This window comes from Melanostigma gelatinosum, assembly GCF_949748355.1.
Source record: "Melanostigma gelatinosum genome assembly, chromosome: 24".
In the NCBI taxonomy this organism is placed as follows: Eukaryota; Metazoa; Chordata; class Actinopteri; order Perciformes; family Zoarcidae; genus Melanostigma; species Melanostigma gelatinosum.
The window spans coordinates 5,596,359-5,624,208 of record NC_136657.1 but is presented as its reverse complement, the minus strand read 5'-3'; the positions used below and the strand labels follow the sequence as shown (position 1 = coordinate 5,624,208).

Genomic DNA, 27,850 nt, shown 5'->3' with positions numbered 1-27,850 from the left:
ATGCCTGATCATGACAGCACCACCCTCCTAACCAGACAGACCAAGCGCCGACGTGTCGACATCGGGGTGAAAAGAACTGTGGCCAGTGCGTTATTCAGCCACGCCAGGGAGACCCTGTTTGATAGCATGAACCAATCACACGGCCCCGATCGGGACGGAGACTGCTCGCTGGTCAGTCACGGGCATGGCGGCGCCAAAGGTGACGGAGAGAACTCCAATGTTTTGAGGAAGTTGCTGAAGAGGGCCAACTCGTACGAAGACGCCATAATGCCTTTCCCTGGTGCTACCATCATCTCTCAGCTGCTGAAGAATAACATGGGGAAGAATGGAGGGAGTGACTCAGGCTTCCAGGTATACACAAACACACAGGTAGTGGTGAAATGTTAAGTCCGTTAATCGTCCTCAATCTTCATTCAATGATTAAATAATGTGTTTAATTCAGTTCTCCTGTCCTCCGTCACAGGGGAGTGGAGCTCTGTCCAGTGGCGGCTCAGAGATCCACGCAGAGGATGCCTGCAGCAACTCCTCCCGCGACCGGGACAGCCCATCCGACTGCCTCTCTCCTGGGCCTCCTCTTGCCCCTCCACCTTCCTCCTCCTCCTTCGGGCGACCACCGCCTCCTTCAAGCCTCAACTCCCACGCTCAGCCCCTCTCACTCTCCACCTTCGACTTGGACAGGCTGTCGGACGAGCACCTTCGTGCCAAGCGCGCCCGCGTGGAAAACATCATCCGTGGCATGAGTCACTCGCCACTGGTCCGGCCCAACGGCGACCACAACCAAGAAAGCAACCGCGAAAACGAGAATTGCAGCAACAACAGCAACGGCAGCAATGACCACCGTAGAGACGGCAACAGCCACAACACCAGCAGCCGCAACCACAGCCGGCGCGACGGCCCTTCTTCCCTCCTGAGCTCCCCAGGCTCGCGGGGCGGTGTGGTCGGCGAGGTTTACAGGGAGAATAAGCGAAAGCAGCGTCTGCCTCAGCAGCAACACAGCTTCACCCAGCTAGTGTGCTCCAGGCAGGAGCAGAGACAGGAAGAGAGACGGCAGCTCAAGCTGCAGCTGGAGGACATGCAGGTTGGTAGAAGACGACATTAAGAACAGACCTTTCCAGACATTTGCAGCTAAAATGCACCACAAACACCAGCCGCACCGAGCTCATATTTCCAATTTTAAATGGGAGTTGCTGAGTTTAATTAGCAACATAAGGCACTGTAAAATAATAGAAACCCAGGATTTCAGGAAAAGGAGGACAACTTTTCAAAGTGGCACAGATTCAAGGAACACCTACATTCTATCCTTTTCCTTGAATCTGTTCCTAGAGAGATGTGAGAGCTGCTATAGAAAGGCTTTCATGTCTGTCCACCAAGTGGGGTTCATATAACCTCAGACATACTGTACTATTATCATTTCTCTTTCAGTGCATGTATAGTAAGAGGTGATATTTAGGTTCAGAAGACATCTTCATTAACAGTCTCTGTCCTCTGTTGTTCAGAAACAGCTGCGTCAACTGCAAGAGAAGTTCTACCAGATCTACGACTCGGAGACCGAGGAAGAGGACGACAACGGCGAAGGTGGAGAGGCCGACCGAGGTAGAGAAAGAGAGGAGGACGGCAACTTGTCCGAGGACAGTATCCGCTCGGATGGCCTGGAGGAGAGGCACAGAGACAGAGGGCGGTGTAGCAATGACGAGCTGGCTGAGCTGGACCCAGGCCTGTTCCTGGACCGGGCCCGAGCCCTCCTCCGAGAACAGGCCCTGATAGACGGAGAAATGGAGGACGATGTGAACGGCAGGGAGGTGGTGGAGAGGAATGTAGAGAGGGTGATGAAGAGGAGAGAAAGAGGAGGAAGGCAGTTAGCAGAGACGCTGAAGCAGGAACTCAACTGTGCCGTGTCGCAGGTCGTCGACACCGTCGTCAAGGGCTTCTCCTCGCCCAAGGCCGTCAGTCACCACCACGGCTGCCACAGCAGCACACCAGCAGCACCCTCCTCTTCCTCCAACTCGTCCTCGTCTTGTCCTCCACCTTTCGGCCCCCTCCCCTCCCTCACCCCGGACTCACGCTTTGGCGGCGGCGCCCTGGCCCTCAGTATGAACGGCGACGGCAGTCCGACCCCCAACTACCACTCCTCCACCCAGCGGCTGCATTGCTTCGGCGACGTCATCGTCCCGAGCCCGCTGGATTCATTCGGTGGTTTGAGTGGCAGACTGAGCGGTGTGCCGACGCACAACGACCAAACAGAGGCACTGCCACTGGTGGTGCGCAAGAGCGGCGGAGGAGGTGGAGGAGAGAACACTAACCTCTCTCTCCCTCCTCCTCCTCCTCCTCCTCACCACCCCTCCTTCCACCCCTCTCCTCTCACGGCCTCGCTCGGGTTGAGCCCCCCATCCTTTCGACACCCGTTCCCTCTCCCCCTCATGGGTTACCCCTTTCAGAGCCCCCTTTCACACGGAGGTGGAGCCGGCTACCCTCCAGGGCCCAAGGACCATCATCGGTCCTCCCCCGATTCTATGGACATGACCCGGGAAGCTGTCAGCCTCAGAACCAAAATGGCATCCCTCGGAGGGGGCCATCTCAGTCACCACCACCACCACCACCACCATCACAGGCAGAGCTCACCGGGCCAGCATGGGCCGGAGGCTCTGTCCCTGTCCCTCATTAAGTCTGAGTGTGGGGACCTGCAAGACATGGCCGACATATCGGCTTACTCAGGCAGCACCGTATCCTTATTACCGTGCAGATGTGTGTGTGTGTGTGTGTGTGTGTGTGCTTTAAATCGTTTTACTCTTGTGTTAGATGTCGGAGTGTGCGGTTGATATACACTCCACCAACATTTTAAACACATTTAAGTATTTCAATATTTCCTTTTGTTTCGTTTAAATCGCAGTTTGAGTGACATCTGTCGACGCACGGCTACAACTACATTATTTCAATAATACCAACAAGAAAAATATACTTCAGCTTAATAGATAATAACTGCCGCAGAGCTGGACAATATAACTTGACATATGCAGTATATCATGACTGTTTTTAACGTTACTATGAGATTAATGTGACGGTTCTGATCTAATTAAACCCAGTTTTACATATATATGGAATAAGAACGCAGTTTGTAATCGGGACACGTTGGTATTAGTGAGGCTTACGTTCAACACGATGACATTTATTATAATTATTGGAAGCATAAAGAACGTTTGTTTGTGTTCTTGGAAAGAGTTTAAATCGACATTTATAACAGTCAGTACTGCAGCAGGCAGTAGTCAAACAAAGTCTTTAATGTTTATTAATCTGCATTAATTGGTTCCTGGTCTGACCGTCTTGTTTCCTCGCTGAGTGGGGGAGATGAAACGGGCCGCGATGGGTCTTGCAAGAGGGGGAAGATTAAACAGGTCGCGCGCTGCTCTCTCAAGCTCTTTTAAGTCTTTGCAGCAGGTTGTGTCGTTTAAAGGTGCTGAGAAAGGCTAGTGAGCTCTTCAACACACACACACAGTCTGAGACACTCTTGTGCCGTTACGTTCCCTTTCATCACAAAGACTTTGTACATAAATGCTCAAAGCAAATCATATTTCACTGTGTTTGTGTGTGTGTGTGTGCATGTGTGGTAAGACCTTGTTCATAGGAGCTCAAAGCTAATCATATTTCAAAGAGCACGGGAGAGGAACAGGTGAACGCCTGGCCTTATTGATGGAGGCTTTCCAAATGTGTGTGTGGGCACACATAAGGAGAAGTGTAACATCTAAAATGTCCACGTTGGTTTCCTGTTCAGTTTTTAGCTGCTCGTCTCCCTCCCTGTGGTTGTCCATCTCTCCCACTCGCTTTCATTTGTTGGCCTTCGCTTGCAGTTGCTCGGCAGCTGTGTGTGTTTTGCTGAAGCGCACGCACGGCGCGCACGTGCACATTTCATAGCGTGTGCATGTGGACAGGTGTTTGCAGGTAGCCGTTTATCTTTTCGTCCCTAACCTTTCATATGGAGAGGGCTTCTCCCGGCAACTACACAATGCACGCACGCACACACACACACACACACACACGCTTGAAGAACAAAGTGAAAAGAAAAATAAGACTTTGAACCTGACAAATAGGAACTCCTTGCAGCTGCGCTGAGGATGTGATCACAGTGTCGTCTTCAAAGCCAATTTAGATGTTGCTTGAATTAAAAAAAGAAATATTTGACACGTCGCTTGATCCTGCTGAGCCGTTTCATTCCAAAATGCTTTTCCATTCAGAAGAAGAAGAAGAAAGTCTTTGAAGTGGTACATTAGGATTTCAAAGATATTGACCACCCTTCAACCCTCTCTTTGTCGATCTAAAATAGTTTTGGTGTTTTTTCATTTTCATAACAGCAATCCTCTAGCTTGAGTTAATTCACTTTCATAAGAAATGTATCTTTTTCAGCAATGAATTCCGTCAATTTGTTCATTAAAATAATATTATATAATACCTCCTGAACATGTAAAATGATACTGCTAGTCCGGAAATGATTTCGATGGACAGAAAATTAATTGACAACAATTTTGATACGCAATGGAGTTATTTTAGTTCATCATCAAACAAAAACGTCAGATTTGAGGATTTGCTATTTTTCTCTGATTTCTATCTTTGTAAATGGAACTGTTGGTCCGAGAATACGAATAATATTAAGTGGTAAACTTGAGCTCTGGCAAGTTGTCTTTATTTTAATCGTTTTCTGATATTTTATGGACTTAAATTATGACTCCATTAATTAAAAAGATGACCGAGTTGCACCCCTCATCTTAAATTAATTGCATTTGCACGACATTCGCACATGTTTGTGTGTGTAACCATTCAGTTCAGGGAACTGATATTTTTGAATTATATGGAAGCTTATTTAAATAACTTATGTCACGACGTGCAATTAACAAATAGCTTTACTGTCAACATTTATTGTGCAAATGCGCTAAAACACACAAAACCCATTCAGATACAGCAGCCACACAGACGAATGATATGTTGCACAATTCAAACACTATTTTCTCCAAAAGGCCACATTGTGCTTGTTGTTTCCTGTCCTACTTTGTGCTCTCTCAATCCTTTAAAAAACTTTTCTTCATTCCCACCGTCTACATTCTTATGTCTCTTTCTCGGCCTCTAATTTAAGAAGCGCATCCTTGTTTGGTTTGCACGGTCGGGATGAAATGGTGACGGCTTTGTCGGTGGGTTTAAGAAAGCCTGGCGGTTAGGTGAAGGTGTTTTGCACCGATCATAGTGCATCTCAGAGGCACGCACACACCCACACAAACAGTCGCACACACTCTCTCAGGTCTGTGTATCTTTAATCCTTTGTACAAAGCTGAGCAGATGTCCCCCATTCATTTATGAATTTATCATGGCCGTGTGTTTGTGTGTCAAAGTGAACACTATGTGTTATGCGTACTAGGTGACAGGTGGGTATGAATGTGAACTAGGTCATGGTGTTGTTGACGTACCTGCTGCTAAATGAATGATGGATGTCAATACGGCACGCTTCACTTATTGAGGCGTCGCGGTTTTGTAACAGATTATGTTTTTGTGTCGGGATCAGATCTATTTCCTTGGTTACTTTTTAAAGTGTCCTTTTTGTCAGCATATGTTTTCGGACAACAGTAAACAGACCACACCCTGGTCACTCCAGCTAAAAGGCACAGTTGCACTTTCTTAAATATCTGTGTGTCTGTTGAGATCAGCGTTTTTGGACATAAAATAAAACAATTGGCAAACAAAAATTTCAAATTCCTCCTCTGCACCCTGCCCTGAAGCTGCTCCCTCTCTCTTTTTCCATACACTTCCGTTCTCTCCCTCTTTTCCCGATTGCTGATGCCACTCTCTCCCTCTTTCCAGCCATATAGGGCCCCTGGGGTTTCTGTGTGTGTGTGTGTGTGTGTGTGTGTGTGTGTGTGTGTGTGTGTTTGTCTGTGTGCTAATTGACCTTGCAGGGGGTTCCATTGATTGCCTCATCTTCTCTGATAGATTATAGGGCTGTTAATGTGGTGGGGAAATGGCAGCGTGGTGGGGCACAGCTGTTGTGTCACACACACACACACACCTTCACACACACACTCTGCGCCCGCATGCAACCAGGGCCGCCACAATTATTATCTTCCTGGTTGAGACAGTGGGATCGACGACGCGGCTGCAGAGGCGGCGAGATGCCGGAGTGAATTACACAACTCTTCTCAGCACACTGCCACTCTCCCGTTTGCACCAATCATGAATGAATAAAAAAAAGAGAAGTGGGCATAGTTTCTGTGGTCCTCTATCTGCCGACAACGGAGCTCCCATTTGGTTCCACTAGCATTTTGTGGAACACATGCAACCGAAAGCTCTGTCTTCAATCAAAGCCTTTTCATTCAGGGGCCGTGACTAATACATTACTTAAATGTTAAATACGATAATAGAAACTATTCATACAGTGATGTAAATTAGCGACAGTTGCGACGCTTTTTCAATGAAAGGTTTGGATAGTTTAGTCCGGTAGTCTGTCTGAGGTAAGCTGTTGTATTACTGAAGATACTGGAACCTATTTCACTGAGTTTCCTTTCAGCAAAGTGCTCTGAGATCATTTGGGTTTCCTCTGCGCAGTGTGTAGCATGTCAAGAGCTTTTATTGTGAAAGGTCAGGACACAAGGATTAGATCTGGTCTGAGCTGATCGACAGAGCCTTCAAGCTGTTGTACACTACGGTCGATGTTTTGAATACGTTCCACACACCGTGATTGGTTGATGCCTGTAGTCGCGCTGCAAAAGCTCAGAAAATTGCCACATAAAATGTGTGGTCAGTGTGAAAGTACTCATGACATGGCTCCTTAACATGTCATTCAGATTCAGGAGGGCTTGTCTCCCAACCACCTGAAGAAGGCCAAGCTGATGTTCTTCTACACCCGCTACCCTTCCTCCAACATGCTCAAAATATTCTTCTCAGACGTCAAGGTAAGACATCTTTCTTCTTTCTCGTGTTTCTATCAACCTTTTTCTCCTAATTCTACTGTATTCAATCTCTCCTCTGTGCCTTTTTCTCCTTACTTTCCTGTTTCTTTTTGTTTTCATCCTGAATACGATGTCATTATTGAATGCAGGTCATGTTTACATTGTTGAGATGAAATAAACAAGAAATGGTAGCGAGAGCAGGACACGGTGGCTCATATGAGAAGAGAGCGGACATTCAGCGATGGGAATTCAATGGCATCTTTAGAGTCAGAGCTCAAACATCATGGAGCAGATGAGCTGTTGTAAACAGGTAGTTCTGGATTTTAGATGCAGTTAAAACGTTTTTTTGTTGGTTTTCTGATCTAATTACTCATCAACTTGCTCAATAGTCTGTGTGTGACTTTTATGCATTTTGTGGTCTGGTATTATTCAGTTTGTGTGTGTGTGTGTGTGTGTGTGTGTGTGTGTGTGTGTGTGTGTGTGTGTGTGTGTGTGTGTGTGTGTGTGTGTGTGTGTGTGTGTGTGTGTGTGTGTGTGTGTGTGAGAGAGAGACCCTATGGAGTGGTCTCGTGTGACGTCACAGTTTAGCTGTCGGCCATGTTGGAGTACATGTTGGAGTACACACAGCCACTGGCATGCACGGCTGAGTCGCAGAACCTATCGATCATGGTGAACTTTTGTGCTGTCTTTGGTTGTGGCAGCAGAGCTGATAGAGACAAGAAATCATTCTTTGGTTTGCCAGCGGTTATTACACATCAAGGAAATTACACGAAGGAGCTATCCAAGCGACGTCGCCAGAAATGGCTGTCGCGCATCTCTCGGGATATAAAGGAATCGAATTTGGGGTACACTCGAGTATGTGCGGATCACTTTATAAGTGGTCAGTGATTTTATTTGCAAATTCGTTTGTGAACAGTATTTAATAAAGGAAATATAAATTAAACATGGACATGAGAAGGTTACCGAAGCTTCATCGGCCCGTGACAGCAGTCGGTGCCAGAGACGTGTCGAGCGTGTACAACAGGCGAAACACATAGATGCAGCCTCAGCATTGCTTGATATGAGTTTAACGTCGTATCATGTATATATATATATGTGTATATATATATATATATATGTGTGGGGGGGGGGGGATGAAGTTAGGAGTTAGTTGAAAGTGAATTCCTACACACACGCACACAATGACATGCACGTACAATGTAAACAAACACACGTGTCTGTTTGCGCTGAGTAAACATTGAATATTGCTAAATATCGGACCAGATCTGTATATATTTACCCTTCCAATGACGAGATGAGAATTCTCGACGACCGTTGCTTTGACGTCTCGGACCCATCCACTGACAACTGATTATAAGCGTCGAGCCCTTTGTAGCACTCCAGCTCGTCTTTCGTGTAAGGACTCGGGGTGTTCACGAGATACGCGTAGATGTTGGCGTAGTTTACCGATGGAAGATAAGTAGGATCGGCACTGAAACGATCTGCACTCATCGTATAAGGATCCAAGTTACCAATAACCTTCAATTTGGCAAGGTAGCGAACCTTTGATGCACTATCCAGTGATTCAAAGTATGGTATTTTCGCCGCACTTCCTTGTTTACTCGCCGCCATGGAGGATCTGTATGTACTCCAACATGGCCGACCGACCTGGTAACTAAGGAGATCGTGACGTCAGTGAGACCACTCCATAGGGCAGATGGGTGCTCCAGTCTGTCACTTCTTTGTAGCATAATTATAGTTTCTGGCCTAAATCGGTCTGGGGCTGGAGGGGGGGGGGGGTTGTTAACGCCCACTTTCTCTCTCTCACACACACACACACACACACACATACCACGACCTCAACCTCCATCTCCCTTTCACCCAAAACACACACACACACACACACACACACACACCACAACGCTTTCACTCTCACTCTCGCCAACATAAAACGAGAAGTTGAACTTGTTGAAACGATCAAAGTTTGACAGACGACACGGGTAGAAAGAAAGATTTAAAGTCAGATAAACTAATTCGTGAGAAGGAAAAAGGAGACGATGGAAATTGTGTGTGTTTGCATTTGCGTGTTGGGGGGGGGCTTTGAGAACCATGACAGAGGGAGCGAGGGGGGGGGGGGTTGACAAACAAATGAAAGGGATGACAACAGAACAACAGCTTTAAAACAAAGGCGCCGATTGTTCCGTGTTTACAGGCTGCTACATGTTTTTGCAAAGGAGCATACGGCTCCTCCACGGATTCAGGGCGCTGTATTCAAATGAGCAGCCACACACACACACACACACACCAGCTGCCCTTTGGCTCATATCTGCGGTGACCACTTCCTCGTGGCAGTGCCACATCCTCATCGGCTGTCATGGAAACAAGGGTCGCCGGGACACCGGGTTGCTAGGCAAACACAAGGTTGCTAAGCTCACCTGCACCCTGTGCATGAGAGTCTGATAGAAATGAAATCATAGAGCAGAGATACACCTCTGTTTACTGGGGATGAGGCAGACAAACCGAGAGGCTGGAGAACTTTTTAGTCTCTTCAAAAAAGTCTTGAAGTCTTAAATCTGAGATTGAAATCTAAACATTAAGAGGTTTACAAGAATGCATTTGTTCCATGAAACAACATCTTCAGACTATATAGGATTCAGTAGCAATACTCGTCAGTGGACTTTTGTCTCACCTACAACGTTTTGAAAGCTCCAAGTTTAGTCACATTTACAGCGGCAATGCATCTTTAATGTTACAATCCTTACGACGAGCAGTCATTTAACGGCAATTCGATAAACTTCAAAACTGTAGCGCTGATGGACATGCGTGCATCATTTCCTGTGAACCCCTCGTGCGTAAGAAGGTTATTTGAATCCATTTGAATGGCAGGCTCCGTCACCAACGATGAAAACAGCTGAGGTAATTACCTCATGCCAATACTTTGAATGCCTTTTGCTGGAGCGATGCAGACACATATTAGATTTGATTGAGGATTACAACTTTAAAGGACAAGACTGATACAATATTCTATATTTTCCTTAAAAATAACAATCTAAAACTGAACAAAACCACAAAACCATTGTTAGTCGTCTCTCAGTAACATGTCAGCTTGTGCAACAGTGTGGCTCACTGATGTGTTTTTAGTCGTTTTTGGAAAACAATGGAAGTCTATGGATACGAGGGAGAAGATATATCAGCCTAACAATACCTGTAGCATCAGTTCTTATTTTTTAATAAGAAGAATAGATTTACTCTCGAGTCTTATCCTTTAAGAAAGCTCCAGTTTATTGTCGCTCACATTTTATGCAAATGATTTACACTCAAATTTAGTTTTAATTGAGTCGTAATCCCAGTTAATCCATTCATTTTATCTGTTTTTATAAAAAAATGAATCATGGATAATCCTATTTGTGATGAGGGAGGCCGTTCTTTTCAAGGCTTTGAGAGAGCGAGAGCGAGAGTGTGTGTGTGTGTGTGTGTGTGTGTGTGTGTGTGTGTGTGTGTGTGTGTGTGTAGGACTGAGTGAGAGAGCACACCGTGTTGCTGTCTGTCTCTGTGTGGACCTGTTTCATTGTCCCATTACATTCATTATTACCATATTCCAAAAATCCGGGTCAATGTCTCTTTCTCTTTCTCACCCTCTCTCTTACTCCCACTCCTCCCCGGGGAACAATAAGTAGCATGTGTTAGGAGGATCAGGCAGATTCACTGTAAGGGAATTAGGGCCCTGAATGGCTTCCCCTAATTGGACTCGAATGGACTTGGTCTATGGGAAACTGGTTCTTAAAGATGAGCCTCTTACGCACAATGGCCGCCTCGCTCGGTGTGGGAAGTGGGTTGAGCTGACAACTGTTTTAAGTACAGATGAACAAGCACGCGGGTACACATAAACACACACGGGATCTTAATTGCGGAGTGAAAGCTCTTGCCTTCTGACCAGACAATCATCTATGTGCTCATGTCTCTGTCGTCTCGTCTTGAGAGAGTCAGTGAGAGTAATTAAGACCTTGTTAAGACTGGAGGAGTAAGGATGAATTAGACGCTCAGGGAGCTCCTTCCGACTCACACACACTCTCCCTCACAAGTTCCCTGCCAGCTGAGGGGTTTTCTTTCACACAATCTAACACACATGAGCCCGAAACAGTGACACATTTATCAGCGAGAGCCTTGAGACTCTTCTTGCCTTGAGAGGCTGAAATGACATCTCGCTGCCACCGTCTCAGCAGGAATCAATTAGCGTCCAACCCGCCTCTCACCCGTCCTGTCAATTAAAGCTACACAGCCAATTTTTGGCAACATCAGGACATGAACCAGCAACAGTTAAGTCTACTGACTCAGATATAACTGAACTTCAGCAATTACCGCGTTGAAGTGTTGGGATCCTCAACTGTAGATGACACCGCATTTAAATCTGCATTTTATTAATCTTGAAGACTGTGGAGCCCAAATATGAAGGCATATATAGCGTGAAAAGATGTGGCTGTAGTGTGATAAAAATAGAGATCGCAACGATCAACAAGGTCTGCAGTACGTAAGGTCTTGCAATAATTTGTTTTGATCTTTTTTTAGGAGGGGAATAATCTGTCAGAGTGTGTTAAATGTCAAATAATGGAGCTTAATAAAAGTAACATTGTGGCTATTTAAAACTTCACAGTACAAAAGACAATGTGATTACATGAAGGTGTAAATATGATTATAATCCCACATGTACTTCCACTTAACACGACTGCTTCCGGTAACAACACACAAAACCAAAAACTACAATGAACTATTGTATTTTAGGTTTTGTAAACTATGCCTCATAAACTTCACACACACACAACTTCCCTGCATTGTATTCTGTCTAGTGAAGCAGAACATGATTTGAAAAAGTTCCGACAGCAGCGATTCTTCCAGGATCCACAGGAAACCTTCGGTGTTAACACTTGTGGATTTATGTTGATCGTGCACATTCACGTCGTCCTCTGTAAAATGTGCCGAGCTACGACGAATCTGGTTGATTCTTAAAGGATGTCCAGCATGGCCTGGGGGGGCTGACAACACCCGCCATCAAGGGTAGGAGAGGGGGGGGGAGGCACCCTGACACTTTCTCTGACACTCTCTCTTTCCCCTTTTTCGTTGTAAACAGAAATGGCATTCCTCGAGCTCAGCATTTTGCCCCCCCCCTCCCCCACTACCTCCATTCTCCTTCTGTCTTTTGTCTCTGGCCTCTTGTTTTCTTTGGTTTGTGCTGATTGTGATGGACGGGAGAGTGGGTGGGTGGGAGGGCAGGTGGTGGGATGGTTGGGTGTTTGTGTCTACACGTGAAGTCCATTTTCTGAAATATTATCAGGCTGAGAATGACACACTTGATGCAGATCGTAGGCTACACCTGCACTCACAGGGTGATATTTAGCAGCCTGTACAGTGTGCGACACCTACAAGTTGCATGGGGGAAAAGGAACTTTGTTCACTTCAGTGTCACTTCGACAGACAGACCTTAAAGACATCAGACCACCATCGACTGACTATGGATATAAGTACCTCATACACACCACTTGAAATCACCCAAACTATCCCTTTAAAATGTGAAACATTGTTTGCTTTGCTTACCAGTGGGGATCTGGGAGAAAAGAAGACAGAAAAGGCCACTGCAAGATGCTGGTGTGATATTATTATTATTATTATTATCTCTCTTTGATTTTTATATTGACTTGGCTTATTTAATATAGTAAACTTTAACAATGTACAGACATATTTCTATTGGTACTACACTCAAAACACCCCCCACCAAACACACACTTCCCCCTCCTGTCACCATGCTTTGTAAATCCCTTTCCTTCTGCTGCACACACACACACACACACACACAATTATGCTCCATTATGTCACCCCCTCTGACCGCTCCTGGAAAAATCTCTCTTTCCCCCTCCGTCATCCTCTGCTCCTCTCCCTCTCTCTCTCTCTGCATTCCTCTTTCCATGCTACCTCCCTCCATTCATCTCTCTCTCGCTCATCGCTTGTTCCTGTGAGACAATGTCTTGTGACAATACCGAGCTTAATCTCCGTATCAAAGCCGTTTTCCCCCTTCACCGAACACACACACACACACACACTTTCACTGGGCTCCAAACGGGCAAAAAGATATGCGCTTATATTCTAGATGTTACACAAAATATCATGAGAGACTTCAAATTATTTCCTTCAACCTGCAGTAAGCACAAGCTTATAAAAATATGTAATTTTTCTGTTTGGTTTGCAGTTTCGTCTACTTAGTAATCAAAAGTGGGAACTGCAAAGTGTAGTAAGTGTGTTAAAATACTGCATGAGATTAAAATAACTTCATTGCATTGAGCGCACTTATTTTTGTGCTTGTGGTGTGATCCAACATGTTTCACACAACTCACGGCTGGAATTTAATTTCCTGACGAGGATATTTTTGGAAAGACAAGCTCTGTAAGCTAAAGACGTGCTTGCAGTGCAGCGTTAAGGCTGCAGGGCAGCAGCGCTGTTTGATGAGAGTTGTTTCATGTTGGTTCGGCTCAGTCTGAAAGCCCACGATGGCATAACAATAAGACAATATTTGGGTCATTCTTGTTTGATTTGGAAGGTTTCCAGGGGCCGATCTCTTGCTGGAGGTGTTTTAGTGGCTAATGAGGTGGATACATTGAACTATTTTAGACAGTTTAGTTAGTTGTTAACTGTGTGGTTGCTCGTTTAAGTTAACTGAACAGGGAATAGCAATTCCCCATTAAGTCTGCTCTCTTCCTCTTGTTATTTAGACATTTACAGATCAGAGTTTTAAAGAAACTAAAACATGTGTGACCTTGTGAGTAGAGCTAAAACTGCATGAAGTAATTCATGCGCAGATGTTGTGCCATAATCCAAAGTAAGCAGTCAAACAGGGCCCAGTTCAAGACGAATTAAGATAACGTACAACATGCAATTATGCTGTATATTATAAATCTACAGTGTCAGCAAATAAGACACAACATTCAGCACGAAACTTACTCTATCCCACCATGAAACTGAACTATGTTATTTGAATAACTTTACAAAACATATCAGTGTTTGAATGATTAAAATTAAATTTCATCTGCAATGAAACACAATGAATGTTTCTTTTCATTTGCCACAGTTCAATCGCTGCATCACCTCCCAGCTGATCAAGTGGTTCAGCAACTTCAGGGAGTTCTACTACATCCAGATGGAGAAGTTCGCCCGGCAGACCATCAACGAGGGCGTGACGGCCTCCGAGGAGCTGGTGGTGAGCCGCGACGCCGAGCTCTTCAGGGCGCTCAACATGCACTACAACAAGGCCAACGACTTTGAGGTGAGCGCAGCCGGAGGATCTATTCAATTCTTCAATTCAAATGACCGTAAACCCTTTCATATCTTTTTGGAATATATGTAAAATATAAAAGTTATGAAGCAGTATTTTTCTTATAGACTGTATCAAAGAAGTAAACGTCAGCCATATGGCTTTGGTTTTGAAGCCTCCAGCTTTGCGTTTTTTGCTATCAGACTTGTTTTTGCAGCCAGAGGAGTCGCCCCCTGGTGGCCATGAGAGGGAATGCAAGTTTTAAACACTTCAGCACCGACTTCCCTTTTCAGAATCGAAGGTTGCCGCCTGATTTGACATTTTGGAAAAACGTTTCATTCATCGTTTGCGCGACTGTAATTTGGGATACAGTGTTGGATTAGTTTCGTTTATTTAACTCAATATGCCATTGATTTGCTTTGGGCTGTTAACAGAACATTACTTTAAAAAAATGAAGACTCCCATCATACACAAACTGTTTCTCAGTTCCCTTTTGAAGCGGAATTAAAACTAGATTCAGCACAACTCTCTCACAAACGTCCTCTACCAAGTCAGCTGTTCAGAGCGCAACAGTCACCTCACGATTCTGCTGAGGTGTGGATGTCGCAGTATGTGTGTGTGTGTGTGTGTGTGTGTGTGTGTGTGTTCGATGAGGCGAAAGAGGACGCCGCTCGAGGCGCGGGTGTCCTTGTCAAAGCGATTTGTAGAAGTCACATTCCCTCCCTCACTTTTTCTCTCCCAATATTGGTCTAAGGGGACCTGAGGGCCCTTAAACTATTCAACGTAACATCAGCAGCATTTAGATGTCCATTAGCACACACACCTCGCCGCTGACACACGCGCTTTTCTTTTGTGCTTCAGGAGAGAAACGCTGAAGCTTAGCTGGAGCTTAAATGCATAAGGAGTACGATTTGCAAACACAACACACACACACAGAGACTTTAAGCTCCCTCGGTATTCTGTTTTGGAGGAACGAACAGCAACTGCTTTGCATAACAAGAGTCAGGTAGCTTTTCACAGGTGTGTATGTTAAGAGCCTGTACAGGCAACAGACACACACATGCAAATCATTTCTGCGTGTTTGTTTTGGCCTTCAGTCGGGTTATTTTTAGGGACTACAGGATAAGGTCCATATATAAGTCGGGAGTTTGAGAGGACTTTGGCTTTGCATGTGTCAACCACATATCCATAGACTTTAAATCAGCAGAAACTATTCCTGAAAGCATACCATACGTTTATGAATGTATTTCCCTCCTTACTGGCATCCATTAGTTTCAGTTCTTTTCAGCACAATATGCAAATCAACTTCAGGTAGTTGTCTGCAAGGCTCCCAAATGTTGTACTGGTTCCAAATGCGAACGTAAAAACCTCCTTGACCAAAGGGATTCTCAGTCGTGAAAACACGATTTTGTCGGCTGGTTAGTTGATTGAATCAACAAAGAATCACACAAAAGCACCACTAAATGATGTGTTTACCAGAGATAAGTCATTCAACATAAAAAAAAGCATTCAAAAATGACGAATAAACTTAACAAATCTTCGTAGACAAAGACCAAAACGACGGGGGCTTCCCGATTAAAAACCTCATATTTTCAAAAGAAAGACACGCAGACCTGAGAATAAAATGACCAAATTCAAAACGCGGTTGACCTGAACAGATCCAAACAAAGAGACAATACCAACATCCGCAGCAGCACGAAAACACATTTGCATGAGATGAACGTAAACTGAAATCAACAGAGAGATAAAGCTGTGTAGTATATATTGTAATCAGCAAAGGATAAAAGAACATGTGCGTCCTTTGTCCTATAGAATGATGGTGTGTTTGCAAAGGTAGGTATAAATTTTCTTCCCGTACTTTGTCCCCTTTCCTGCCTGCCTCCTCCTGTCCCTTCACCTCCCTCCTTCCATCCTTTCGTCCGCCCGCCCTGAGGGAACATTACCAGCTAGGGAGTCTCTCTCTCTCTCTCTCCCTCTCTCTCTCTCTCTCTCCCTCTGCCTCTCTCCCTCTCTCTCTACTCAGAGGCGTGAAACTGGAACCCCGGCCGATTCAGCAAGTCTCCCGACACACACACACACAGAAGTCTTCTCCTTTTGCCAAATTTAGCATCATCAGAGTTCCACCTTGGTTTGTCCCCCATCACACCCACCTCAACTCCTCCCCTCCTTCCTCCTCTTTCCTTGCTCCCTTTCCTTCTTTCCACCCTTCCTGCTGAATCTGTCCTCTGTCGATTGTTCTCTCCGTCACCTCCTCTCCTTATCCTCTTCTTCTTTAATCCCTCTTTCATTTAGCTTTGTCCTCTCCTTCCTCTGTCCCCTGCTGTCTTTTCCTTCTCCCTTCCTTTCCTTTCGCCCTTCACTCCATCCTCAACTCCCCTGACTTCCAACTCTTTTCCACTTCCCTCGCTCCAAAAACTCTCTTTCATAATTTTTTCCACTCTTCATCTGCCTCATCATCCTGTCATCTTTATGCCCAAACAGCTTTTATTTCTTCCATAAAAATCTGCCCTTTGTCAAATTACCTGCCAAAAGAAGGCCCTGCAAGGTTAAATAATTAGCATTTTTGATGTTTTTCCGGTTAAAACTTAATCTTTGTCAACATGGTGAAATAAGACAGTGTTCTTAGGTTTGATCGGTTGAAATAAAAGCTTGTGTCATTAGTCGACGTACATGGCCAGCATTTTAAACAGTCATTGTAGATGACGGCCGTGGAAAGGTGAGCGTAATTCATTGTGAGTTTGTGTGTGTGCTGTCTTCCAGAGCTGGCGTAAACAGGCCCCAGTAATTATAGCAGCTTCATTAATTACCTCCTCCTCCCCTCTCCAGCCACATTCTTTCAACTCTTCTTTCTTGTTTACCTCTCTCTCTCTCTCTCTCTCTCTCCATCCTTACTCTCTCCTCCTTCCCCTCCCATCCCCCGTCTCTGAAACTATTTTGTCCGAATTACAGCTCTGCCCACAAACTAATGAGGAAGGCAAAGAAAGGAAAGGAGGCTGGAGAATGGGAAAGGAAACGGGGAATACTCTCATCTTCAACAAAAAAAACAAAGAGAGAGGGAGAGATTTTCTTTGCCAGGACACTCAGGGAAAGGTGTCACCTTCTGCCAAGAGGAAGAGAAACGTTTCCTCTTTTCTGTATTGAGAACAGATTGACGAGTCTGCCAGCAGCATTGGGCATCGCACTCTTAACTTGTGTGTGTGTTAAAGTTTTGGTGCAATATTTGAAGCACATGCACCTCCAGTACACCGGGTTACTTAGACGTGCCAGAGCACATGCACACTCTGCCGAACTACCACACTCGCTCCTAAAAACACACACACCGACTAAATGTGAAGTGGAAGAATAGCGGCCGAGAGCATAGAAAGGGATGAAGTTGTCATATTTCGGTCTCTGTGTGTGTGTGTGTGTGTGTGTGTGTGTGTGTGTGTGTGTGTGTGTGTGTGTGTGTGTGTCGGCTGAAGAGGGACAATGAGACGTTTTTATGAAGCGTTCTAGAGGACGTTCTCATCTTTCCAGTTCAAGGATCCTCGCTGGCTCTGTCAGCACCAAACGACGGCACAGCTGTGCCTCACACATTCACTCACTCACACACACACACACACACACACTCATTTGTGTCCGTCTGAAAGAGCAGAGATACCCTCCCTTGAAGGGTGGGTGTGGCCGCAAAATCTGCCCTTTGACTTTGAACGACACACACACACCTGGAGGCCACAGAGTGGTCACACACTCACATTTCAGGGCTATCTGGTTTCATAAGCTGTGCACTTTATGAAAGGCTAAACTTCTCATGTCTTTCTCCGCCGTTTTGGATTCTTTGTCATCCTTTGTCTCTCCTTATTCATCTGTTCACTCATCTTTTCCGCTTCCTCTTCACACGAGTCCATTGAAAAAGGGGGCAGAGTTCGACTCTCAGTAATCGATTCTCAACGTGGGTTTTCTGTCACATTCTCGCTTTGCACAGAAAATGCTCCGCAGCTTTAAATAAATGCCTCGGTGCTGAAGTGGCTGACAGGCTGTTTTTCATCATTTTGTTATTAATCAATCAACACACACCAAAATATGAAATATTGTCTAAATCCATTAGCCTTACGTATTTTCTTCTCGTGTCTCATCCGTCTTTCTGTTGTCCCCACCTTTTCATGTCTTTTATTTGTAACCTACCCAGAAGGCAAACACACACACACACACACACACACACACATTTCAAAGACTACACTTGTCCTCTCCTCCCTCTTTCTCCAACTCTGATCTCTGCCTCATTCTGAGCACAGAGCTTTGGGCAATTACCACATCTTACACACCAGGGTTCATGTGCTTTTTGAAGTGTTTTACAACCAGAGACTCCCGCTTTTAATATCTTTCATTTGACTATTTCCATGCCAACAATTAAATGCCCCCCCCCCCCCCCCCGAAAAATATTAAACGAGGGTAAAATACAAATAATTTGAGTGACTCAAGGGAATCAGTCCGGATTAAGGGGTTCCTAAAAACAACCAGAGAAGAGATAATGAATAGTACTATAATTGTACAGTAATAAAATATATTAGACCAGAGCTAGATGCAACCTCGTCTCCTACAAAAATGTGCTCCTGATTTGTTTTGCCGAATGAATGTCTGAGTAGGTCAGGGTTGGTGGACGGGAGGACTTTCCTTGAACAAAGACATTCTTAGTCGACTTAGAATCACACAAAAGCACCACTTTAAATCTTATGTTTACCAGAGATCTGCTCAAAAGTTTCTTGGAAATACAGTAACTCATTCAGCATTAAAAAAAAGACGAATAGACGAAGAAATCTCAGTTGACTGAGACCAAAACAACCAATTATTCAACTAATCAACAAAGAGGGGGCATCCCTAGCAGACAGGCATACAAACCGTACACGTTTGACACTTGAGTGGGATTTGCATCGTACAACGTACTGTTAGCTGCTGAAACACTCGGTTAAGATTAAGACAAGATCAGGGTTTGCTGAAATGTCGAAGGCAGCATTGTGTTTTTCAAAGTTTAACCAAGAAGTCGATCTTTCCCGAACCTTAACCTACAGCTCTGAATGGCCGAACCATAAAAAGTTATTCGCGCTTCGCCAGGAGTATGAACATACATTTTTAGAAAACAAGGTTGAACACACACACACACACATAAGCCCATAATCTATGTGAACACACTCTTTGCTGCTGTCACTCAATGTCATGAAGCAAGTATGAGCACCGAGTAACGAAGTCTTCCTCACTGTCTCTGCCGCTCTGTTGCTGCTCGACAGAGAGCGGTGTAGTTCAGACAATGCCACCTGCCAGTTTCTGTCACTGTAATTATAGCTATCTGCTTGCTGTGTGTGTGTGTGTGTGTGTGTGTGTGTGTGTCTTAGTATTCCAGTTGAGAAGAAGAAGGCATCATCTTTGTCACTGAGCCTGATTGGAGTCACGAGGGGGCGGTGTATGTGTGTGTGTGTCCGCGTGCATGAGTGCCTTGGTCTTCCTGTATGTGTGTGTGTGTGTGTGTGTGTGTGTGTGTGTGTGTGTGTGTGTATGTGTGTGTGTGTGTATGCAGTGATTCCCTTCCCCTGCCCCAGCTGTCTCCTTAGCTTTGACAATAGGCCTGGTAACAAAGACGTGGCCTTCAGCCTCCGTCATGTGATACTAGTGGTCTGCAGCCTCTCAGTCAGATGACCCAGGCTATTGTCCTCTATGGGTGACACACACTTGCGCGCACACACACACACACACACACACACACACACACAAGGAAGCACAGAACACACACACACCAATCCAGGGAAGCACAGCACGTGTATGAACAGACACACTCAAACTGCAGTGTGCGGAGATACGAAGACACACACAAGAAGAAGAAACACACACGTTCATGAGATAGTGAGAACACACACACACACACACACACACACACACACACAGACGCAATCTCAGGACGCAGACCCTTCCTCTCAGTCACATGCAGTCTGAACAAAGAGCAACTTTATTGCCATTGTCCTGGTGACAGTGAGATCAGTGACTGATTGACAAAAGAGCAGCAGAGAAAGGAAACATATTGCTGATGTCCTGGAGGAACCTCCAGTCTCCACTTTTACCTTTCACTTCACACTTTAAATGGCAGCTGGATGTGTGATCCTGAGGCCATGATGGAGAGCTGGGGGTGACAAGTATTTCTCCGAAATGTACGTTTCTTTTATTCATCCTGCAAAAGTGCTGGATTTCCTGCACGTAGAGGAACACAACTGAACTCCCTGGTTGGAAAAATGGCACAAAAAGGAAAGAGTTCGCTGAACAACTTCAGTGAAAACAACATTGTATTTAACTGTTTTGAGGAAAGTCAAAGTCACGCGGCATAGACCGGAGGGCAAGTCCAACTCACAAGTCAATGATGCAGCGTTTGAACATTTATCTTTTGCAAAGCTGAGCCCAAGTTCTTTCATTGGCCTCATAATTCAATGTTTAAAGTTGTTGGCCATGCTCGGCCTGCCTGTCACCAACCTATTTATTTTTTATTTTGATGTTCCTGGTTACCAGGTCAAAACTCAGGACTTGAATGACTAAAGTTGAGTCACAAACGCATGCAGGAGGCGGGGTGTAATGTAAAACCAGAACAACAATGTTTTGGACACAATAGAGTGTTCTTTTAATATGAATCGGTGTTCGCCCGAGGCCAGCTCTAACCAGGAAAGCAAGAGCATGCTCCGTCTGCTTTCCTCAGATAAATAAAGATTTTAAATCGGATCAGAATACAAATAGAGGTGGAAAATTCCACGTGAGGTGTTCAGCCATGAGCTACCAGAGCAGATAAGTACCTTAGAAGAGATTCTTAATTCATTAATCACTCAAATAATCACGTCAATATCCACAAATGAGAAAACAATAACGACTTAAAAATACCAAAGTATGAATTCCTGAAGGAGAAATGATGAACAGAAAAAGATAAAGAAGACTGAAAGGACTCTCTACTCTGGAAGTGTGTGTGTGTGTGTGTGTGTGTGTGTGTGTGTGTGTGTGTGTGTGTGTGTGTGTGTGTGTGTGTGTGTGTTCGTCGTATTTTCCTGCCAGGGTTTGTGTGTGTGTGACGAAAGCCAGACCTGATAGCAGGAGAGAGAGGCAGCGTGAGAGGGAAGAGGAGGAAAAAGGTAGCAGATGCTTGTGTGTTGGCACAAAAATGACCTGTCCACACACACACACACACACACACACACACGGAGCAGTTGTCTCGATGATCGAAAAATACTACTAACCAACAGCAAAGTGGACCTCAAGACCACAGAGCGAATAAACGGAAACACAGAAGTGCAACGGGGGGGGGGGGGGGGGGGGGTCTGAAAATTGAAAAGAGCAACATCTTGCAACCAAAGATGGTTTGAAAGGGACAAGTGAGCTGAAAAATCCCTCAACAACACACGAAACCAGTGTGTACACACACTTAAGTAAACATTGTCAGCGTCTCCGATGTTCATGGAGGGAGGTAGAAGAGAAGGAACACACACACACACACACACACACAGCCTCTTTCTGTTTGTACACCTTGAGAATCAAACATATGGTGTTTGTACAATGATTTCTTAAGAGCCTACTGTGCGTGTGTGTGTGTGTGTGTGTGTGTGTGTGTGTGTGTGTGTGCGAGTGAGGATGGAAAGGAAACAGAGTGGAAAGACGTAGGGAGAGGTGACTAGGAGTCAACTGGGGAGACACAGCCCAGACGTCTCCATCAGTCAATCATGTTGAGAAAAAAGCATGAATCCTTAAGGAGACAGAGGAGTGGCTTCTATTCACATGATGGGAGAGGAGGGGAGGAGGGAGGTGGAGATGGGAGAGGATAAATGAGAAGAGAAGAAGGCGAGTAACTGTGATGATATAAAAGAAGGGAAGGTGAAGAAGAGGCGGCTGATAGACGAGAACGAAGAAGACGATTTAAGGGCGCAAAGGAGGAAAAGATCAGCATCACAAACTACGTGTCCTCTTACGTGTGAGGATACTCTCGATTAAAGTATTTTCTGGGTGAGGACAGTTGCTGTTCCTCATGTAACTTAAGTCTGAAGTTCCGTTCTATTTCGGTTGTGTTAAAATAGGGCAGTGTATTCATAAAGAAGTAACCTACTTAGAAAGGGCTCTCCTGTATTCTAATAATACGTTTTAGTGCAACACTGCCCTTTTGTGCTCGTGGTCTGCGCTGTAAGAAATGACGAAATTAGCAAAGCAGACGTCACTGTTGCCAAGTGCTGTTTCTGCTCTTCAGGTGAAAAAGTGATGCTTTGAGTTTCTTTTGTGTTTTCACTGCTCACCCTTCCTCTGTTTACTGCAAACAAGCAGCTGCTGCCAGACACGTGGAATACACCACATCAAAGTATTTAAATAGTAAACTCGGTTAAATCACTACTTGTAAGCAAAATAGAGCAGTTCAATTAATATTTATCGTCATGAAATTCATGAAACATTTGCAAGAAGCTTCCTGTTTTGAGACAAATGCGTCTTTATATTTGTTCTTTCTATGCTTTGATGAGATGTGCCAGAACTTTCCACCCCTAATAAAACAAAGGCTTAACATTGCTAACATGCAACTGAGACAGCTGCAGCAAAGACCTAAATACAAAGAGACATTTGCATTTGACAATAGCAACAGAGTGGAACGACCAGTGAAAGGAAAATGAATAAATCTTAACGCTGGTGACATTTTAAAGCTTCTGTTCCCACATCGAGAACTTTTCAAAATATCTTAAAGTGAGCGTAAGGAATTTGTGTGTGTGAAGCATAATAAGCACTCGGTGAGTTTGTGATTTCTCATACGGCCACATTTCCAAGAAGAGATGAGGGACAGAGGAGCCAACGAGGAAGACGATGAAGGGAGAGAGTAAGGATGAGAGAAAAGGGAAGGAGACGAGGAGAAAAGAGGGAGGGAGGGAGTCCCAGTAGGCCTCTTTGTTGGGCAGCGATGTAGAGATTTACAGGCTCTTGTCCTTCTGCGCGCGCGTGTGTGTGTGTGTGTGTGTGAAGAGAAAGTAATTGAGCCTCCCTTCATCCAATATTTACCCAACAAACCGGAGCAATCATGCGAATTATGTTTACTGGGAACCAAGTGTCTTTCTTCCTCTTTATCTTTCTTTCCCTTTCCCACTTTCCCCATTCCTCGCTCGCTCTCTCTCTCTTGGCAACTAGACACCATATCAAGATCCAAGCCAGGAGTAAATGACACACACACACACACACACACACACGGGGGAAACAGGCCCATCTGTATTGATGATGGCCTAATTTAGATCTCTTTATTGGACTGATTTACGATAGCCACACAAATCTGGGCATCTGGACCCAAGTGTGTGTCTGCATGTGCGTTTGTGTCTTTGTCCAGTCGAGCTGATACCCAACCGGACGCACAATATCCTCCCTGCTCCATTTCATTCTTTCTGCTTGTATTTTCCTACCTCTCGGTGGATCGGCGGTCTCCTTTCAGCACTCTGGGTCCTTCACAACGCTGCAGCGATATGACGTACGGCATCCTGAAACATTTTAAAAACACACCGATCATCACGCTGAGCAAGGCAGTGCCAGCGCTGCAACACAAAACACACTCCGGGGCTCCTCTAGGACAAGGACACTGAATCTGTACTGTCCTACTGTGCGTGGAGGTTTGTTTCACAAATGAAGTTTTCTCCAAGAATTCAAGGTAACAGGAAGTGAGTAATTGATAAAGAAATTATAATTTTATGGGTAAAGTATTTCTTTAAGATGAGAGCAAGTTTGAACAACTAAAGGCTGAAGGGATGTAATTCAGCAGGGAGAGGACGCCTCAAAGGCACCGTCATCTTCAGGATCAAACACAGGTTTGAACTTTTATTTGTCCCAGTGGGAACATTCACAGGAACCATTACCAACAGCAGCTTGACTTTGGGGCTTTCTGTATTTTTGTGCAGAGGTAAAACATGAAGGTTTACAACGTTGCGGCACTTGCTGAGGTTTAATGACCCAACGTTCCCATCTCTAATAATACGATTGTACTCACCAAGTTAATGGCTGAGATCTCAAATGCAGCAGCATCACTAAAAAGAAGAAACACAAGCAGTCAGATGATCTCGTTTGTTGAAAACATCCATCACAGTTTGTGGACCGAACCCTGCTTCGACTTCGACCTATCGTAGTTGCAACAAGGGATCATCACTGACATTTGAAAAGCACTCAAGTTTAGTTTCAACTCCAAATAAAGCAGATTAGATGATCGGGCATTGCTACAACCTTTTTGACCGTCTCGCCCCTCTTGGACCTTTTAGAGCGATTACTCCGGTGGAATAACAGCCGAAACTACAAAAATATGAGCAGCACTTTTCAGTGTAAAATCTACCATGTATCTCCTGTGAAGTTACATTTTTAGTCTGTGTGTGTGTTTAAGAAAGAGTGTGTGTGTACGTGTGTGTACAGTAGTGTCTATAGCGAGACAGTGACAGAGGGCCTCATTGAAATAACTGTGGTCTCAAGGGGCCGGCTAAAAAGAGAGAGAGGGTAGGTGAGGGGAGACAGAGTATATGAGAGTCCAGGGAATCATTTAGGCTGTGTGTGTGTGTGTGTGTGGGGGGGGGGGGGGGGGGGGGTGATTCATCCGTTCTGGTGGCGGCTAACCTTGGCTTGTCCTGCCACGTGTGACGGGGTTACACCCAGACGGCACTCTGTCGTCCTCTGTGTGTGTGTGTGTGCGTGTGTGTGTGAGAGAGAGAGTTTGTTGGAGTTTATAGGAGCATGCACCTCATCTGGAAGAGTCAGCCGCCTGTGTGTGTGTGTGTGTGGGTGTGTGTGTGTGTGTGTGCGCATCTGCATGCAAGAAAAAGACACAAAGAAGAAAAAAGAGAGAGGGGGCGAGACAGGTTGCTTAGTGTCTTTGTATGATCTTGCCCCCGGGAGAAAGGGCAGAAAAAAGAATGAAGTGTGTGTGTGTGTGTGTGTCATTGTTCAGCTGTCAAACACACCATTAAAAAAAACACACACACACACAAAAATCCTTGTGATGACAGTATATCTATGCCTGCATGTGGAAAGGACAATTGGATCTCTGCAATCCCCTCGTTCTTGTTTAAACTCTGTAAACCCCCCCCCCCCCCCCACACAACCCCCCCCCCCCCCCCCCCCCCCCCCCCACACACACACACACACACACACAGTGACAGATCACAGACAACTGTTCACCTGCCATTGTGAAGGACTGAGTGTGTCATATGTCATTACATGTGTGAGCCTGCGTGTGCATAAGGAACTCTTGACACACACACACACCCCAACACACACACAAACTCTCTCACACACACACACACACAAACTCTCTCACACACACACACACACACAGCTGGGGGCTTTTAAGAAAGGGGAAGTACATGTAGGGGAAGTTGACAGCTGAGGAAGAACTTGGTACAGGAATAGTAATGTACCGTATGGACACCTGAAACACACGCACACTTCACCAAAGTCTTGATCGGTTTCAGTCACAGAACCACTTTTCTAAAAGCAATCTGTCTGTTGAAGACTTGTTGTGACACATATGAAAAAGCCGAAAAATCCTTTTGGAAAGACTTTTGTCGACACCCCTGTCCACAAAGGTGAATGTACTTATCGAGCTTCATTGTGGGATCTTGTGTAAAGTGCTAATAAATAGCTGCAGATTACTGTGCATGCTTTTGGAATGAGATGCTTTAAAATCCACAAACATACACAACCTAATACAGAAGTAACAGTTCAGATGTTTTTTGACATTGTAGCTTTAAATTCAGGACAAGAAAGAGGAAGGTGATTGAAGGGAAGTTCCTCTTCAGTTCAACAATCAAAGCGGATGTTTAACTCTTGATTTCCTCTTTCCCTCCTTTCCCTTTTCACCCGTCAGGTCCCTGAGCGATTTCTGGAGGTTTCCCAGGTGACTCTTCGTGAATTCTTCAACGCCATCGTGGCTGGAAAGGACGTAGACCCGTCCTGGAAGAAGGCCATCTACAAGGTGATCTGCAAACTGGACAGCGAGGTCCCTGATGTGTTCAAGTCCCCCAACTGTCTACAAGAACTCCTCCACGACTGACTGGGGCGAGGAAGGAAACACGGCGAGCAGGACAAACCTCCGAGGGCCGAGAGAAGCCTGGAAGAGAGCGCGACTTTGACTGGTCTTCAGTAAAAAAGACGCTCAGAACGCCATGCAGAGACTTGAAGCGGTTCTACTTGGAGGCTTCTGGAGGTTTGTTGATGGTTGTTTTTGGTCAGCACAACTTTTAAAGACAAAACTGCCCTCGAAATGTTTTATAAAGGAAAAAAAATCCCTCTTGAACGAAGCAGAGGGCTCGAACTCAGAGTCAATGGTGAGACTTTTATAAATTAAAGCAAAAACAGTGAGAATTGAACGTCCTTGCACTTACAGAAAAGCTCCTCTGTCTTCTCTTTCTCCTCCACCTCGTCCAAGCTCGCTCTTCATCCTTCTTTGGAGGAGCGTAGAGATGAGGAAGATGATGGAGCAATCCTCAGCCCGTGACTGAGGATCGAACTAAAAATAAAGATGATAATATATTAAAAAAAATCTTTTTATCGTGGATGTTTTTAAGTTACATGGACATTTTTTGAGAAAAATAAGTGATGTTTCTGTATTTTTTCTCCTTTGTATAAGCTTACTCTTCTATGAACCCTCAGTCACTCGCATAGATACACATGCACACACAAACACACACGTGTTGAATAGGAAAGCACAGTAGCATTCCCAAACCCTCACCTGAACCCAGACAAACATAAATAAACTGAGTTGTTGTTTTGTCCCCTCCTCTTTTTACTCCTCCCTCTTCTTCCTGTACTGAGACTTACTGGGTGTTTGTTTTGACTGTGTGGCTCTCCCTGCCCCACCCTTCCCTGGCCGCCCCTCTTGGCTCATGTTGCATTCAGGCACCCAGAGCATCGAAGACAAAAAAAACACGCGTTGAATTATTTTTTAAACCCGTCAGATCGAGATACTACCAGTCCACGACAAACTATATCTTGTCCAACGAAACTATTATTTACAGTATTTTCAATATATAGCCCTGATGCTGGATACATTCAGGACACAGCACTGATGACATGTTACTGTTGTAACAGGTTTGGCAATTTTTTTATATAATTTGAGTTGGATGCTTCATTTGTCCATTATCTTTCTCAGAATATCTAATCTAAAAATCACATTTACATCAATTTGTGATTTCAGCATTGCTGCAAAGTGTTTTGTAAATCAAACTATTAATTCCAGTTTCATGTGCTGCACATCATTCCCACATGATGCAAACACAAGGATCATTCTGGGACGGGCTAACCAATCTTTCATGTGCCGACTGAGGATTTACACACACGGTCGACCAACGGTGGCACAATCAGCCGTTCGTAGAATTGAGTTCATAAAATCAGAGGCGTCAAAATGTCCATTTGAACCCCCCTTCAGCGGAACAACTGGTTTTCCTCTCTGCTCTGGGGGGCCAAGAGGAGCAGCTGCAGCGGCCGGGTCATGTGTGAAGTGTTTAAGGTTTTAACAGCAGAAAAAAAGACATAGGACAAAATGCTGATATTTGTAGCTTGTATAGATGTAACAATTACTCCGATATTGTTATTATTTATAATTGAAATAATTATTCCTATTCATGTTATTCTGATGATTATTATTAATGCTTGCTCC

At 44.9% G+C, this 27,850-nt stretch overlaps 1 protein-coding gene across 1 annotated transcript; it reads left to right on the top strand.

Annotated features, from left to right (window-relative positions):
- On the top strand, positions 1-26,802 carry LOC306797415 (prospero homeobox protein 1-like; the record flags this gene model as incomplete). Its single annotated transcript, XM_079296771.1, has 6 exons — positions 1-351; positions 464-1,078; positions 1,497-2,720; positions 6,819-6,926; positions 14,017-14,211; positions 26,060-26,802. The coding sequence occupies 6 exons, from the start codon at positions 1-3 to the stop codon at positions 26,243-26,245; spliced, it is 2,679 nt and encodes an 892-aa protein (XP_079152897.1). The 3' UTR covers positions 26,246-26,802.
- Between the last annotated feature and the right edge of the window lie 1,048 nt (positions 26,803-27,850).